Source organism: Tinamus guttatus, unplaced genomic scaffold (assembly GCF_059628265.1).
Source record: "Tinamus guttatus ecotype Peru unplaced genomic scaffold, ASM5962826v1 Tinamus_guttatus_pri_ptg000730l, whole genome shotgun sequence".
In the NCBI taxonomy this organism is placed as follows: Eukaryota; Metazoa; Chordata; class Aves; order Tinamiformes; family Tinamidae; genus Tinamus; species Tinamus guttatus.
The window spans coordinates 156924-174598 of record NW_028289264.1 but is presented as its reverse complement, the minus strand read 5'-3'; the positions used below and the strand labels follow the sequence as shown (position 1 = coordinate 174598).

The 17675-nt window shown below is 35.4% G+C and overlaps 1 protein-coding gene across 1 annotated transcript in view; it reads left to right on the top strand.

Moving 5' to 3' along the window:
* The window catches only part of DNAH5 (dynein axonemal heavy chain 5), a 181887-nt gene extending 164879 nt beyond the window's left edge, over positions 1-17008 (top strand). The window contains exons 66-79 of the mRNA XM_088537102.1: positions 511-754; positions 1737-1851; positions 2311-2501; positions 3729-3850; positions 4579-4728; positions 6421-6666; positions 9041-9260; positions 9865-10070; positions 10649-10852; positions 11357-11572; positions 12589-12801; positions 13410-13562; positions 15360-15591; positions 16854-17008. Of these exons, the coding sequence (XP_088393228.1) occupies positions 511-754; positions 1737-1851; positions 2311-2501; positions 3729-3850; positions 4579-4728; positions 6421-6666; positions 9041-9260; positions 9865-10070; positions 10649-10852; positions 11357-11572; positions 12589-12801; positions 13410-13562; positions 15360-15591; positions 16854-17005 (2664 nt within the window). The 3' untranslated portion in view covers positions 17006-17008. The remainder of the gene's footprint in view (positions 1-510; positions 755-1736; positions 1852-2310; positions 2502-3728; positions 3851-4578; positions 4729-6420; positions 6667-9040; positions 9261-9864; positions 10071-10648; positions 10853-11356; positions 11573-12588; positions 12802-13409; positions 13563-15359; positions 15592-16853) is intronic.
* Positions 17009-17675: the final 667 nt, after the last annotated feature.

The window sequence follows — 17675 nt, the reverse complement described above, 5'->3', positions numbered from 1 at the left end:
TGCTTGACTGGTTGACTTGAGGGTGTTTGCTGTTACTCGGACTGTATTTTCAGGGGGCTGAAATGTTGTTTGTAATGTTACTTTTGAAACTGATACAGTGATTGTAAAATATTGCATAAGTGAAAATAACACTAGATGGAATTAAATAAAAATCTATTTATTGCAAAGTGGGTGCAAAACCAAGAAACCAAAATAGAATAAACATAGTTATTTTTCTGAAATTCTTGTTCTGTTAAGTCATAAAAAAGTAGGGTCCACATAATTTGCTAAATTTTTTCCTTAATGAATGTTTATAGAGCATGCTTAGAAATAATCTTTCTTATAATAGAACTGTTGTCAGAAATACCATTGTAAAGTTGGAATTCTTCCCCCAAATTAGCGCAGTTCCTCTTGACCTACATTGCTTCAGTAGGATCAGTACTTTTAAAATTAAGTATCTTTGGTTATTCAAGTTGTGTTTTGCTTTTGATTGCCTGCATGTTTTTCAAATATTACCATGTATTGCAACAGGAACTAGAAAAGGAAAGAACAGATCTTATGGAAGACGTGAGTATGAACAAAAGAAGGATGAAAGAGCTAGAAGATAACCTTTTGTTCCGACTTACAAGCACTAAGGGTTCTCTGGCAGAGGATGAGAGTCTAATAACTGTATTGAGTAACACTAAGAAGACTGCTGAGGAGGTAACACAGAAGCTAAAAATTTCTGTTGAAACTGAAGTGCAGATCAACTCAGCCCGCGAGGAGTACAGACCTGGTGAGGGCAATTGTGGGTAGTGATGAAAAACTAATGACTGGAGCATGTGGTTAAAAGAGCAGCACCTAGAGCAAGAGAAATGACAGGATGAAAGCAGGAAGACCATAATGGCTGGAAGGGAGCTCTGTTTTCCTCTAAATAAATTAGATCTAGGAAATGGCATATGATGGAAAAATTAGTCAGTATTATACTTTTCATGAGATTTGTAAAACACTGAATTATTGTGTTGCAAGAATTCATGTACAGGCTCTATATACAAGTGTACCAGTCAATGAAGTCTATTGGAGTGGAAACTTGGAAAAACTTGATCATTGTTTTTCAGTGTCTTTCCATCTCTCTCTCTCTCTTTTTTTTTTTTTTAAACTGAAGTGAAAATGCAAAAAAATGGGTGAAAAGTGCTCTCCAGGTCTTGCTTTTTTTTTTTTTTTTTTGAAAATGTATAAAGTGGTACACTAAATATACCAAAAATCATTGCAGATTTTGTAAAGTTGTTGCCTTTAAAAACAATAGATTGGCTGCTGAAAGTGAGCAAGTTAAATCTGTACTGGATATGTTTAATCAATATAGTCTGTACTGGATATGTTTAATCAATATAGTCTGTTTGATCTTTTTACAACTCCTGTAAGGGTCTGCATGAGAAATTTGTTTGGATTTCAAACAGTACTTCAAGCCAATAGATTTTCTATGTATCACTGATGACTTGTGTATCCCAATGCAACGTGTTGCTTTCTGAAGATACTCGTATTTACAAACGAGTATTTTATATAATATGCATTAATTTCAGAAAATATTTTTCTGCTGCTGCATAAATGATGCTTTAAAATAGTATTTTAGTTATTTTTTTCTGAATCAGCATTAATCAGCATTAATTATTTATGCTTTTTTATCAGCATTAATATTCTTAAAGTCCATGTACTTGCTACATATTGTAGTTTTTTGTTCCACATTTCTACTTTGAACAGTCTTGTTTCCTTTCCTTCAGTTGCAACTCGAGGGAGCATCTTATACTTCCTTATTACTGAGATGAGTATGGTCAACGTGATGTATCAGACTTCGCTTCGACAGTTTTTGGGGCTCTTTGACCGTTCACTAGCCAGGTGATTTAGCTAACCAGAAGCATCATTTGTACTAATTGAGTCCTGAATAGGGTTGTAATACTGTAAAGATTTATAGTACAAAAGAACAAAGAAGGCTGTTGCTTGTTACTGTCTTTAAGGGTTGTCAGTTTAAATACCCATAAGCCTTTGTTTCTTATTTATCAAGGCAAAGCATGTTCATATTTACAGTCCTTGAAAGATTGATATTACCTAATTGAAGCCATTATAGTGAGTGGCTTTTCAGCTCTGCAGAAACGTTTAATTAGAAAGGATTTTTTGTTGCTGTTTCATCCTCAAAATTTTTGTCACTTTGCTTCCTGATACTATGTTTTTGCGATTTGTTTATATCTAATATGTTCAGAATTCTGAACTAAGACTTTTTATCTTTACATAGTACTGTCTTTCATAAAGCTTATCCAAACAGACATTAAATTCCATTGCAAACATTACTTCCTATAGATCTACCAAGAGCCCTATAACTAGCAAGAGGATTGCTAATATTATTGAACATATGACATTTGAAGTATACAAATATGCTGCCCGAGGACTGTATGAAGAGCACAAATTTCTGTTCACATTATTACTTACCTTGAAGATTGATATACAGAGAAACAGAGTGAAGCATGAAGAATTTCTCACACTTATTAAAGGTTGGAGCTGCTGAACAATTTTAAGTAGAGCATATATATCACTACTAGAAAAATTGTGAGCTGTGGTTGTATCTCCTAGCCAGCCTGCTACTTGTTTCTGCACATGCAAAGTCAGTCAAGTTAAAGTATACATGTTTATCATTCTCTTTTGGTGACAAACAACATCATATGGTAGATTTACTTTATAGGGAAACGGTGAGTTTTGATAGCTTAGCTAAGCTTAGCTTAGAATTTTACAAAGAAGACGATTGCTTAGTATCCTCTTAGTTAATATTTGTTTGCTGTCTGAAAACCATTGGGTATGTGGCTTGGCTTTGAGAACTTATTATAATAAACTACCTATAGCTTGTTTGGTAGTTGCAGGAGGATCAGTAAGCAAATAGGAACTGAAAATGGTATTAACTGTTTAAAACAATAACAAAGTCTTAGCTGAACATGGCAAGTTCAGGGCTTTATTTTTAACTGTGTGCAAACACTGCATATCTTAATATTACTTTTCCAGTGTTTTCCAAGAGCACAAAATACTTAATTCTCCAGGCAACAGTTATTGATTGATTATAGCTTAATCTTCCCATGTTGAATCTTCAGAAACTCTTCTTTTCTTAAAATGCATATTTCCCAAGAAACAGTTATTTTCAGACATTCTGCGCCAAGAAATATTTAAGTCCTCAAGAGAGAAGCTGGTTAACAAAGATTAAGATGCATAGTAAATAAATTTGCCAGACTGTAACCTTTATTTGGTTATAGTTGGTTTAATTGTTTTTTAAGGCAGAAAATCCCTACATTGTTATTTTTACAATTATTTATTTATTTATTTGTCATGTTTGATTTCTTTTGGTTTCAGTTCAAGTCCAGAGAAAGAAATGTACACATTGGCTACTATATTTATCTACATCATTAACAACAACAAATTGAACTAAAAAAGGAAGTTTTTTTTGTAAGCTCATTTAAATTGTGATAGGAAGGTGGTATGAATTTTAAAATGTTATGTTTTAAATTCGGATGAAAAATAAAAATAATAATTGAAAATGAATTAGGCCTGTTATCTACTCTAGAAATTTCTTTATGACCATCCTTCTTTATTTAATAACTCTTTCTCAGAAGGCTTCTCTGTTGTGAAATATTTGTGTGCTATCTAGTTTACACTCTCTAGGCTTGCCCTATTTTTTTTTTGTCTTTTGGGTGTCTTTGAGAGCTCTAATTATAACTAGATCCATACTTTTGCAGGCGGTGCTTCCCTGGACCTTAAAACTTGTCCTCCCAAGCCAGCTAAATGGATCTTGGATATGACTTGGCTGAACTTGGTGGAGCTCAGTAAGCTTAGACAATTTTCAGATATTCTTGACCAAGTAAGTAACAGTTTTTTAAAAGCACTGTCTCTCATCTGGTGAGGATCAAGGCACAGAGCCAGGAAATTATGTTATTTTATAAAACAGAATGAAAGTGATAGAGCAAAGGTTATGAGTAGTTGCCCTGAGTGCTTAGCATTTTGTATTGACATGGTGCTTCCCAGAGAGGCATATACCTTGACATTATTAAGGTTGCGTAATGCAGCTTGACTCTTCTTCCCAAAGGTTTTTAGACTTTTTTGCATCCCTACTGTGCTTTTTTAGACTATGCTTTATCATGCGTATTCCAATATTATTCTGTTTACATGGAGTAAATCTGAGAGAAAAGGTACTCAGTAAATTCAACACTTGTATGAGTAGTCTTAATGGACATTAAGTATATTGTAGTTAATGGAGTAAGTAAATTGCATTTGGCACGCATTTGTGGTCATGTGAGGAGCAGACATGTGCCTAGGGTTCACAAAACTAGCATGCCATCTAAATGCGTGCTGACCTTGCTATGCCATGATGTTGTTAATGGAAAATACTTAGTAGTAGCCTATTTTTTTCACACTGAAGTGAATATACTGATTAGTATAATTTTGTACTGAAAACCTGAAAGCTTATTCTGTCTTTTTTAAATAGTCTTGCTAGATCTATCTCCCTCATTAAAAGTTTATGAACTGGTAGCAGTTGAAATATGATGTGTCTTTTTAGTGAGATTTACTCCCCTGGTGCTATAATTGCAGATTGCCAGAGCAGAAAAACAGTGGAAAATCTGGTTTGATAGTGAGAATCCTGAAGAAGAACTGGTCCCTAGTGGTTATGGTCAATCTCTGGACTGCTTCAGACATCTTCTTCTTATTAGATCTTGGTGCCCTGACAGGACCATAGCTCAGGTACACTTATATAGCAGACATAGTCTATTAAGGTTTGCATGGCACAACTATTACAGGAGCACAGTTCAATAATTTTTTGTATTTAATGCTAAAGCTATTTTGTAATGAACCTTTACATTTAATTTTTTGAAATTCTCTTCAGATGGAAATATATGCATTTATTTCAGGGGCTTTGCAAGTAAAATGAGCTGAATATAGGTAAGAAATATGAGCCACTGGTTTTATTGTGGAGATAGGATTTCATTTGGGATTTTTTTTTTTGTTGGTCCAGTTCTGCAATATCAGTTCAGAAGGTATTTCTGGCTGTACTTGCTAATATTATTCATTGGAAGTGTAGAGGTATCCTGATGTTCATCTGAACTAAATCTTTTCATGAACATGGTAGGCTAAGTAAAACATGAAAACAATCTAACTGAAGAACTATTTCTTGCATGGAAAAGTTATTAGACCCATCTTAGGGGTTCAAAATTGCTATTTTCAAAGCATTTATTTAAAAAGAATAGAAATGCAAAATTAAAGCCAAATAAATAATAAAAACCATTTTTAAAAATGTCAGCTTTTAAGAATCTGTTTTTATCTTTGTCCTCCTCCAATGGCAAAAAAAAAAAAAAAATCAATTGTTGACAATTCCAGGGTGATAGAAGGCAGTTTATTGAAGCCAAAACTCATCCCCCTTTATGTGGTATTCGTTTCATGGAAGCAAAACTTTAGACATTGTGACTGGATCCAGAGAAAGTCTGAGCAGTTATTGGTATAGCTGCAGTCAATTGAAGTTTAAATGCTGCTATGTAATGTAGACCTCAGGTGTGTGCTACGTGTTTGAAAATGGTCATGCAAAATTCATGTCCCATCTGTTCTGTAAATGAGGACAAGATACTCCTTCTGGTTTTCTGTAGACTGATAGTTTTTCAGGTTCTAAATGCTGCATGTCTTTTCTCTGGGAAGTAACACAGTTATTCGAGGCATTATTGCTTTCAAATCAGAAGTACTGAGAAAGAACACTGGAAAAATTATCTCAGACTGTATCCAAGAGGCTGTTATATTTGTTATTAATAACGAACGCACTATTATAACAAAATTTGAAATAAATAAATATGAAATAACAGAGATGGTCTTACCTGTTCCTCTGAAACTTCTACTTGGCAACAGCTCTTTTGATCATTGCTACTATTAGTTCATTATTTGTTTTAAAATTGAAGAGTGAAGGTGGAAAAGACCTTCTAAACCCTTTTGATCTTCTTATCCTATCCTTCTCTCCTTTGTAGCATTTGAAAATGAAAGGTACATTTTTAAGCTTAGAGCTATTTTCGTTTTTTTGAGTTCTCATGTTAGATAATGGAGATAACACCTTTAAACCATTAAAATCTCTCTAAAGATTTAATAAGGTTATTATTTGTCTTATATTGTAATTATAGGTTGTATGTAATACATACAACCTAAAAAAGTATATATATATTAGAATAGTTATTTTTTAAGTTTAAACAAATCTTATTAGGCTGTAAGAAGTAAGGCATTTAAAATGCAGTGTTGTATGTTAAATATGTAAAAATAAATTTGTTAACATTTGTGTACTTTAGATATAAACTTAGAGGAACCTTTACTATTTGGTTTACTTGCTCTTAATATTTAGACTTGGTAGAAAATAATATTAAATGATTATGTATCAAGTTCAGATTTTACCCTTTAATACAGGCAAGAAAATATATCATTGATACTATGGGAGAGAAATATGCAGAAGGAGTCATTCTGGACTTGGAAAAGACATGGGAAGAGTCAGATTCACGTACTCCTCTTATATGCCTTCTTTCCATGGGCTCTGATCCTACTGACTCAATCATTGCTTTGGGAAAAAGACTGAAGATAGAAACACGTTATGTTTCCATGGGCCAGGGACAAGAAGTCCATGCTCGTAAACTTCTACAGCAGACTATGGTGCATGTAAGAGACAAAAATGCAAATTGTTTTTGATCTGTTTGGATTTTGGATGGTTATAAACAAAAACTTTGTCATGAAATGAAGTTGTATGTATGTGGTTAAAGCTGGTGTAGGGACTATGAAGAGATGTCCTAAGCAACAGGATTATTCTTTCACAATCTTTAAATGGGCCATTGCAAACTTTTTGGTGTTGATCAAACATCGATACTTTTCTATTTAATGAAGTTTTTGCTGTAGGCCTGATCGATGAGCATGTCTAAATTGATAAACTATTCGGATTACATAAATACAAAATATGCATCAAAAAGCACTTTACTTTTGGGAGGTTTTGTTTTTGTTTTATATATTTTTATATACAAGCAATACAAGCATAGTTAATAAAATGAAGATGGGTTCCAAACATATATTATCGATTTTTATCACAGAATGGTTAGGGTTGGAAGGGACCTCTAGAGGTCATCTAGTCCAACTCCCCTGCTCAAACAGGGACACCTACAGCATGTGGCACAGGGTGGCGTCCAGACAGATTTGGAAGATCTCCAGAGAAGGAGACTCCACAACCTCTCTGGGCAGCCTGTTCCAGTGCTCTGTCACCCTCCCAGTAAGGAAGTTCTTCCTCATATGGAGCTTAAACTTCCTATGTTTCAACTTATACCCGTTACCCCTCATCCTGTCACCAGCCACTACAGAGAAGAGCCTGGCCCCATCCTCCCTACAATCACCCCTCAGATACTTCAACATGTTGATCAAATCTCCTCTCAGCCTTCTCTTCTCCAGGCTAGACAGGCCCAGCTCGCTAAGTCTTTCCTCATAAGATAGATGTTCCAGTCCCTTAATCATCTTTGTGGCTCTACACTGGACCCTCTCTAGAATCTCAGTGTCCTTCTTGTACTGGGGAGGCCAGAACTGTACCCAGTACTCCAGGTGCGGTCGCACCAAAACTGAGGAGAGGGGCAGGATCCCTTCCTTCGGCCTGATGGCAACGCTCCTGCTGATGCAGGCCAGGATCCCATTGGCCTTCTTGGCCACAAGGGCACATTATTGCCTCATGGTTAACTTGTTGTCAAGCAGGACTCCCAAATCCCTCTTCGTGGAGCTGCTTTCCAGCAGGTCAACCCCTAATCTGTACTGGTGCCTGGGGTTATTCCTCCCCAGGTGCAGGACCCTGTTGTCCTTGTTGAACCTCATGAGATTCCTTTCTGCCAAGCTCTCCATCCTGTCTAGGTCTCTCTGAATGGCATAACCTTGAGAAAAATTAAGTTTTATAGCAAAGCCTTTGGTGTTGCAGTGGTCTGGATTTTGAATTGGAATGGACAAAGTGATTTTTTTTTTCACACGTAGAAGACATAATTGACAAATCAAATGACTTGTATGACAAAGAAAAGCTGAGATGTTCCAATATAACATGTTTTGTCTGCAATAGTACTGTGCCTGCTGATGTAAACAGGTTATCCTTCCTGTATTCCTGAGTTATGGGCTCCTTTTCTGTCTGTATAACTGTATAATTTTCCTCTGACTTTTGTCTCAAATTAGCATTTGACAACTTAACATTAGAGGCTCATTAGCAAAGGAGAAGAACCATATTCAAAAGATAAATAGGGGGTGCTTCTTTCATTTATTTAAGAAAAAGGCAGTTATTTTCCCACACTGTCTCACATACCCTCTTAATGAAGAGATATGCAAAACATCTTAATGTAGTGCAGTACTTATGTTTGATAGCAATAGATTAACACTATTCCAAGCCTATGGCTCTTGTGAGTAACCTGGCTTAGCAGTATTTTCATGTCTACAAAATTATTTTTAAGGTCCCTTATTGAGGACCAGTGCAATTATGGCCGTGAATAGAAAAGTAAGATTTATGTACCTATGTACTTATTATGGCTGTGACCATATCCAGACGTATTCTAAAATTACTTAATTGAGAAAGAAGGGTGCAATCTGCAGAAGGACTACGTTAAAAGACCAGATTGGTCAAATAAGGAGTTAAGATGATGAAAAATAAAAAACCAAACAAGTTAACAAACCCCACAACATGACCAGCCCACAGACTGGCTCAGCTGAGGTTTTTCTTGCAGAAAAAAAATATTTTGCTAATTGCATGTGTACCATTGCTATGATTGTTGTTTTCCACTTTCACACATATGTGAACACAAATGTTTAAGGCTTTCATTTTGTTTTGGGAAGCCAGTAGTGCAAAACTGACTATGGAGGATTTCTTCCCTTAACAACTCTCACAAGCACTTAATGTGGTATAATATTATAGCTTAGATATGATGTTCCTTTGTTCCTAATTCAGATCATAATTAAAAAATGATTTTAGTGCTTTCAGTTTGCAAACATAATTGATAACAGTGTATATTCTGTTATTTTACACTAGGGAGGCTGGGCTCTTCTGCAAAACTGCCACCTTGGACTTGGCTTTTTGGATGAGTTGATGGATACAATAATAGAGACAGAGACTGTCCATGAAGGGTTTCGACTGTGGATGACAACTGAAATCCATAAACAGTTCCCAATCACCCTTCTTCAAATGTCTATTAAATTCACCAATGAACCTCCGCAGGGACTCCGAGCTGGACTAAAACGAACATACGCTGGTAAGTGTGGAGTGCAAGAACAGTAATATTTCAAAATTAAATTTTGCTATTTTTTGGACTTTCTGATGCTGTCAGGTGGTCATGTTGTAGCTATTAATAGTACCTGTGAACTAGTATGAGCAACCATGTACATCAATGCCAGGTCACAGCTTGATCCTTCGTTTGAGCTAGAAGTTGAGAAATTAAAAGGAAGAGAAGGTCTGCTGAAGTTCTAATGCTAGAACTAATTGGATAGCAGAACACAGAAATATTTTTTCTTTTCTCAGGTATTGGATTTCAATATCTCAGTTGAAATGCTTCTAAACAATTTAAATTGTTAAGCTGTTGTCTCTTGGTAGAAAAATTGTGTTTTGACTTTATAAAGAGTTGACTGCTAAATGCTCTTCACTTTGGATGCAGTTAAGGTCTATAATCAAAAAGTTTCTGGAAAAAGCAACTTATGTGAATTTAACCAGTGTAGAATAATCTGTAGAGCAATAATTTACTCTTGGAAGATGTTGGAATTCACCCAATTGTCTCCAAGAGTGAGCTTTTAGTACTGTTTTGAAGTAATTCTGAAAATACTATTCCTGTGTTTCTTATGAAGCTCACTTATAACTGACAGGTGTCAGCCAGGATTTACTAGATGTCAATAGCATGGTGCAGTGGAAACCAATGCTGTATGCTGTAGCCTTTCTGCACTCCACTGTTCAAGAAAGACGCAAGTTTGGGTCTCTGGGTTGGAACATACCGTATGAGTTTAACCAAGCTGACTTCAATGCCACTGTACAGTTCATTCAGAACCACTTGGATGCTATGGATATCAAGAAGGTAATTAATGTTTTTGTGGGGAGGGTGGCTTGCTTGGATGTAGAGTAGCTGATTTTAATTAGATTTAATCTTAGGCATGTTAATTATCTACATTAACTTGTGCATAAAAACAAAAGAAAATATCTCTTCCTCAATACTTAAGAATAAATGCATTATAATATAGATCTTCTTCCCAACTTTAAATATGTCAAATAAATAAAAATGTGTCGCTGGGTTTTAAGTACTGTTTTGTTTCATTTTATTTTGAGTAAAAATCTTAAGACTTATTTTTTCCAAATTATCTTGGCAGCATAAAGAAATGGGAAGTTGCCTTCCCCCACAGGCCATGGAAGAATTCCTTGCTTGTATTTGGCCAATTATTATATAAAAGTCTTTGACAGATCATTTTCATATTTTAATGAAGAAGTAATTGGTAGAATTGGTATTTGGAATTGGAATGATTGGTATTTTAGTGAAAAATAACTTTATTTCAAAAGGGACAGAGATGCAGGACTTGATGTATCAGCCATCTTACTAAGGAAGACATAAATGGATGACAAGAGCATTAGCTGAAGTTAATGTTTTCTTCCTGGTTTTAGGGGATCTCCTGGAGTACTGTTCGTTACATGATAGGTGAGATCCAGTATGGTGGCCGTGTGACAGATGACTATGACAAAAGACTGATGAACACTTTTGTAAAACTTTGGTTCAGTGAAAATATGTTCAGTCAAGAATTCTGCTTTTACAAAGGATACAGCATACCCAAGTGTACTGTGGTGGATCAGTATCTTCAATACATACAGGTTGGTAAATGCATGAGTGTTTCAACAGAAAAAAAAATCACAGAAGTTTCTCACAGGTTCCTGAGTCTCTCCATTTCTTCTTTGTGTGAATATCTATTACTGACAACAGTAAATCTATTACTGATATCAGTAAATAGGTATAATTGTAATGTCTTTACCATTTTTTTTCATTCAATTCGCATGTGAGATGTACCTGAAGGTACACAGTTATTAAAAAGGACATAGAATGGAGTCAAGACATTGGGTACAGCCTCACAGGAATAATTAAAAAAAAGTATTGATATGAGTGTATAATCTGACTTAAAATAATTTACACAGGTTAAAAATGAATTTGTTAAGTATAGTGTGGTTTGAGCTTTAACATAACTTTCAGCAAGATATTTACAAGACAACTGTCTGAAAAGAGCTACAAGATGGGAACTTAAAAACCGTCTTATGTTAAAATGTAATCTTGCTTTTTCATATATGGTAAGCAACTAAACCCACTTCCATTTGATTATGTAGAGTCTGCCTGCTTATGACACACCAGAAGTGTTTGGTTTGCATCCCAATGCTGATATCACTTACCAAAGTACACTTTCCAAGAATGTGTTGGACATCATTCTCAGTATTCAGCCCAAGGATAGCTCTGGTGGAGCAGGTGAAACACGAGAAGCAGTTGTGGCCAGACTGGCTGATGATATGCTGGAGAAGCTGCCTTCTGATTATGTGCCATTTGAAGTGAGTTAATGAAATGCTGTCAGAGGTGACATTTTTCCCGTCTTTGTTTTATTTTTTTTTAATGCATTAGTTTTTCTAGAAGTGTCTCTAAATTCATTCATTCAGACAATACTTTAAAAACACACTTTAAAGAGAGACCTGACCAGACTCTCAGCATCTATAATGAAGTCACTATATGTGCATTGAAGAGCTGTTGTAATAGCTTTTTCAAAATATCAAACCACTTATACTTAAGCTGGCATCTGCACTATGGGAGGTCATCTTTTTTTCAGCTAAGCTTGTTGACATTGTATTGAAGAACTGAGTTGATGTTTCAAGTGGCTTAACACTCCTAAAAGTACTACAGTTTTAACATAGATATTATTTGGGGATTCAGCCTACATCCTCAAGATATTTTTAGGCAACTTTTCTTTCTAGTAGGGAATGATTTTCCTCACAGAAGTGGTTGCTGAAGAACTCGATAAGTTTCGTTGGTTGAGCCTAGTGTTAGTATTCCAGGATCCAAACTAACCCCTAGCAGCCCCTGGGGTTTTATTTATAATGGACACCTCCTGTCTCATAGGTACTTCTATGAAATAGAATTTCCCTTCAGCTTATTTGGGATATCTCACCCCAGACATGGGATATTTCTGAAGGTGGAGGTGTTTTCTTACACTTCGAAAACATTTATTCATGACAAGATGCATGGACGCTCCAATCTGCTGCACTCTGTATACCTATCCTCATATCATCATAAAAAAAAAGTTCAAGGCCGCATCTTGTGCAACGGTTAGCTTTGACAGATTCCCAAAGTGGCCACCTGCTCATTTAGGTAGTAAGAAGATTTAGTGATTAGATGATTTTCTGTTTTCACCATCTTGCAAAAGAAACCTTCTACCTTTAGCCTTTGCCAGTTTGCTCTAATGGAAGTTTCCCAAGGACCTGATACCTGTCTAGATGGCTTTGTGCCTAACCTTGGCATAATGCCATCTTTAGCTTTTACTTCTATTGAAGTGGCTTTCATTTCCTCCCTACAGGTAAAAGAGAAACTAAAGAACATGGGACCATTTCAGCCTATGAACATATTTTTGCGACAAGAGATTGATCAAATGCAGAGAGTTATTATGTTAGTGAGAAGCACTCTGACCGATCTAAAACTTGCCATTGATGGAACAATTATTATGAATGAAAATCTGAGGGATGCTTTAGATTGCATGTATGATGGAAGAATTCCTGCTAGCTGGAAGAAAGTAGGTGTTGATTAGTTTGCCTATATCATTTATTTATTTATTTAAAAAGGTGTTTATTTCTTCAGAGCTGGATTAAGCTGTGAGGTATACAGTGAAGACATTTTTCAAATAGGTGTGTAAAAATTAAACAGGACTGCTCAGATAATATTAGGACCGAATAAGCACAATGAAAGCAGGACCTCTCTTTTAACTAAAAATAGAAAAGGACTTTACAATTATAGACATTTCCCACTTTAGCAAACTGTTGCATATTATCAAGATAGAAGGCTAGAGAGAAGACAACAATTTCAAACACTATGATGGATTTTCAAAAATAGCAGCCATACTCGTGGACTGCACTGATGTTTCTGTTTGTGACTAAGACTTGTAGTCATGGAACCCTGAGTTTGGAAGAGACCTCTAGTGGCTTCTAGTCTACCCTCTCCTACAAAACATTTATCAGGTTAAGGTTTTACATAAAATAGGAACATTAAATATACTTTACTAATAGGCTGGTTTTTATTACCTTGCGAAGAATTAATTTTTATTTGCATAAATACAATGTTTTAAAAACTGTTGAATATATATATATATATTTTTTTAAAAAGACACTCTATTACTTTTTTTAGGCATCTTGGGCTTCCAGCACACTTGGGTTCTGGTTTACTGAGCTTCTAGAAAGAAACCACCAGTTTCACAATTGGATTTTTGAAAGCCGACCAAATTGCTTTTGGATGACAGGGTTTTTTAATCCTCAGGGATTTTTAACAGCAATGAGACAGGTAAATTGTATTTAAAGTCTCTTTTTGCTTATTATTAGATATACTTCTTTATTAACATATATTGGTATGATATACCAATAACATATTCTGGTTTGATTGGCATGAAAGTTAAGGGATGTTCTTGACTCCATAGGCAAAATCTTTGGCTGTATAACCATTTAAAATTTCGTGAGAGAATCAGTCTTCCTCCACATATACTTTCTTCATTATCAACAACTAAGGTATTAAAACATATTTCCTCCTTTGACCCCAGCCCCAAGTACATAGGATCTGCGTTAGAGGGTTATAAAGGTAGGATTGAGAGGTAATCTGTGATGTTACTGTTGAGGTGTCCCTGTAAGAGATGGTAAGTCTATTAATTTATTTTCTTTTTTTTTTTTTCCTCCTCCCTTTGGTCTGTGTTGAGTCCTTGCCTAGTGGAGACTTGCCAGAACACTTACCTACTCTTCTGTTAGTTTTCTGTTACACTTCTGCAGTTCTAGAAATGAAGTTTCTCTGCATGAAGTATGACAGAACTTTCTTCATGTGTATAAAGTACAAAGTTTGTGCCCATTAATGTGCCAATTTGGACTTGATAATTTGCTTACTCAACATGCAATTTGCTTTTAACAAGTGAGTTACTTTTTATATGAAAAGGAGCCAATAATACCCATGTTGATAGACATGCTTGGGCATGAAGTGGAGACAATGATTGTCTCCTCTGTCGAAGTGGAGAAAATCCTCAGGTGGGAATCCCATGGGGGCTCAGTCAAAAACCTAAGTTTGGAGGAAACATACTGAAGACTTTGAGAGAAGGAAGTAATCTCCTCTCTTGATCTGAGACCTGAGTACTGTGATTTTTGGATGTCAATTTGGAAGTCCAGTGAGTGGACTACTTTACTAAAGCTGCAGGTGAAGAACCTTGCATTTATACAATAAGATACTTCCTTCAAAAAACTTCTTTAAACTGGAGTTTTCTCTTGAACTCAAGCTTGGGGAAAAGAGGCGGATGGAAAAAAAAATGAAGTGTCAGAATAACAATTGACCTATAACCATTTCATTCCTTTAAAACAGCTAAGTTACTGCAGTGTAGGCAAACATTTTTCAAATATTTCCAACTTTTTCAAATAAAAAACCTGAAAAATAAATGTTGTTTGATGTAATAGCATGAGGTAATAAGGGATTAGGCAAGAATAAATGAGTGTTATCCAATGCACTAGGTAAGTATTGATTAAATTTGAAGTATGTTTCAAATCTATAACATTTCTATGTCCTCATGTTGCCTGTGTTTTTGATAGTCTATGTAGTTTTGTAGCTGAGTGAGCAATCATTCACTATTAAAAAAGTAGTTAATGAGAACTATAGCTGTAGGAAAAGAAAGATAACCCCCAAAAGTATGCAACAAATTATGCATTTGCTTTTGTCATTGGAACTGTTTTATTCAATTATAGCACATGCAGTTACACTTTCCTATTGCATGAAAGCTGTAAAATTTTCATGTTCACAAGGATCATTATCACTGGCATTTGCTCATCAGGTTACTACTGTGGTCTTAAGCTAATGCATATAATATAAAGATTAAAAAAGGATAGGAGACTTTCTTGTAGTACCACCCTGACATGTAGAAGTCAAACTACTGAAAACGTGGACATCAGAAAAGATTAAAACTTCTCTATTTAAGAGGATAACTTGTGACCATACACTACAAATATACTTCTAATAAATTAAAAATTAAAATATTGCCCTGTGCTCACTTGAAATATTGCTCTGCACACTCTCGGAAATGTAACTTTCAGATTTTCTTGCCTTTTGGAGCAGGAAATAACACGAGCTAACAAAGGATGGGCTCTCGACAGCGTAGTTCTGTGCAATGAGGTAACTAAATGGATGAAGGAGGACATCACAAAACCACCTTTGGAAGGTGTCTATGTGTATGGGCTGTATCTAGAAGGAGCTGGTTGGGACAGAAGAAACATGAGACTGGTTGAATCTAAACCCAAGGTGCTCTTCGAGATGATGCCGGTTATAAGGATATATGCTGAGAATAACAGTAAGTGTCTAACTCCTGGAGGATGTGGTTTTCACAGAATCGAAGCAACTTTCTGCTCAACTGCATGAGTGTCTATTTAGGGTGTAGGCATTTCACGAAGCTATCACTCTTCCTGATTACATATTGAATCTTTTTTTTTCATTAGGGGAGGCTTCCCAGTCTTCCATATTAAAATCACCTTTTGCTTTTTCCTTTGCTAGGCTCTTTGTAATTGGTAATAGCTACTCTTTGCTCTAATTGTTAGGTTGGTCAGTACCTTTTGGTCTTAAAGGTATTAATAACTTCTTGAAAACTCATTACAAATGAGCTGTTCTCTGATTCATCTGCCAAACAGGCTTGCGTTTAGTTTTCCATTAGCAGTATATTTCATCTACAATTAGAGTTCATAATTCTCTGTAAAAACACCTACATTATTATAATGCTAATGTCTACTCCAGTGATGATATTAACATAAAATTGGAAACATAAAGGCCTGCTTTGTATACTGGTGTATTTGTGGTGTGTGGCAAATGAAGTTAGTCTACTTTTCTCATTGGTATGTTGAAGAGCTAGATAAACATCCAGTAGGAATGCTTACATAACTGAAGTATATATATTGGAAACAAGGTTAGCTGCAGAATGCGTCTCCTAGATGGTTGTGAAATGGCAGTAAGCTCGAGGTGATGATCAAAACAGCTGAGAAGCTGATGTCCCTAAATCTGAACCTAAATAACATCTTTTTCCGATTTCAAAAGCCAGTGTAACAGTTCTGAAGAGGAACTTCAAACTATATCTCTGCAGTATGCATACACCTATACATATTTATATACAAATGTATATGTACATATATATATATAACTGCATTTTTTTTCTGGACGAGGCTATGCCTGAGAAATAAGAAACAAGAAATGGAGAGATGTGGTGGAAGATATTCTGCTCTTTGAGGAAGAAAATGTCTGTGAGAATAAAAGGAAAACTAGGGAAGTGAAGGGTAACAATCTAGATTATATATAATTATTTTTTGTTTGCATATACAAAAGGAAGTGTTGTTGAATAGGAATGTGCAAGGACTAGAAATATCTAATGTTGAATGTAGAATTGGGATCTTGTTGGTTAACAAAGCTCCTCCAAAAGCAAAGCCTGCTGTTTTGCCAGAATTTTTTGAAACTGATCCTTTATAGAGGTATAACTTACATTTTTACATTTGCCTTGTGTCTAGACCTTTAAGGCTTAGTCGGTTTAACCCCATTTCACTGATTTTCATGTCTCTTCTCTATTCTCAGCTTCAAAAGATCCATGCCTCTATTCGTGTCCTATCTACAAGAAAACAGTTAGAACGGATCTGAATTACATAGCTACTGTGGATCTTAGAACCCTTCAGCCTCCTGAGCACTGGATCCTGCGTGGGGTAGCACTTCTGTGTGATGTCAAATAGCGTTGTGTGTGAATTTTTTTTTTAATGTTTCTAAGCATCAATATGTAGTTAACTATGACAAGTCACTTTTAAAAATTAAGTCACAGCCTCTTTATCATGCTTTTTAATAAGTTGCTATCAATAAAGTTGTGCAATAGGGTTATAAGGATAAATCTAAAAGCAGCAATTAGTTTGGTAAGTAGATTCAAGCACTACTTTTAGCCTCTGTTTTCATGATAAATATTTAGTCTTCCAACTAATTCTGCTTTGAACAAAAATTAATTGACGTTGCCACTGATACATTTCTGTGATTAATTGTGCTTGCATCAAGGTTTACCTTAAAATTAAATACAAAGTGTAGGAATTTTTTGTCTATGGAAGGCTAAACTGAGTTGATCAATCATTTCAGTTAATATCCCTCATGATGATGATCCAAGATTATCTACTTGCTGATAGTTTCTATCTTGATTGTTGCCTAAGTAGAGAAGATGAGAGTGAATTAATATTTGCACCTGTTTTATCACTTGAAGGGCAATTGAATTGTGTAGCAAGGGGAATCAAGCCTTTGACAGCTGCTAGAAATAATTATTATCTGGTTCATGACTTATATTCAGTGGAGAGAAAGAAAATTGTTCCATTACGCTGCTTGTTTTCTTTTCATGTGCTAGTACAGTAGAAGAATTGAGTCAAT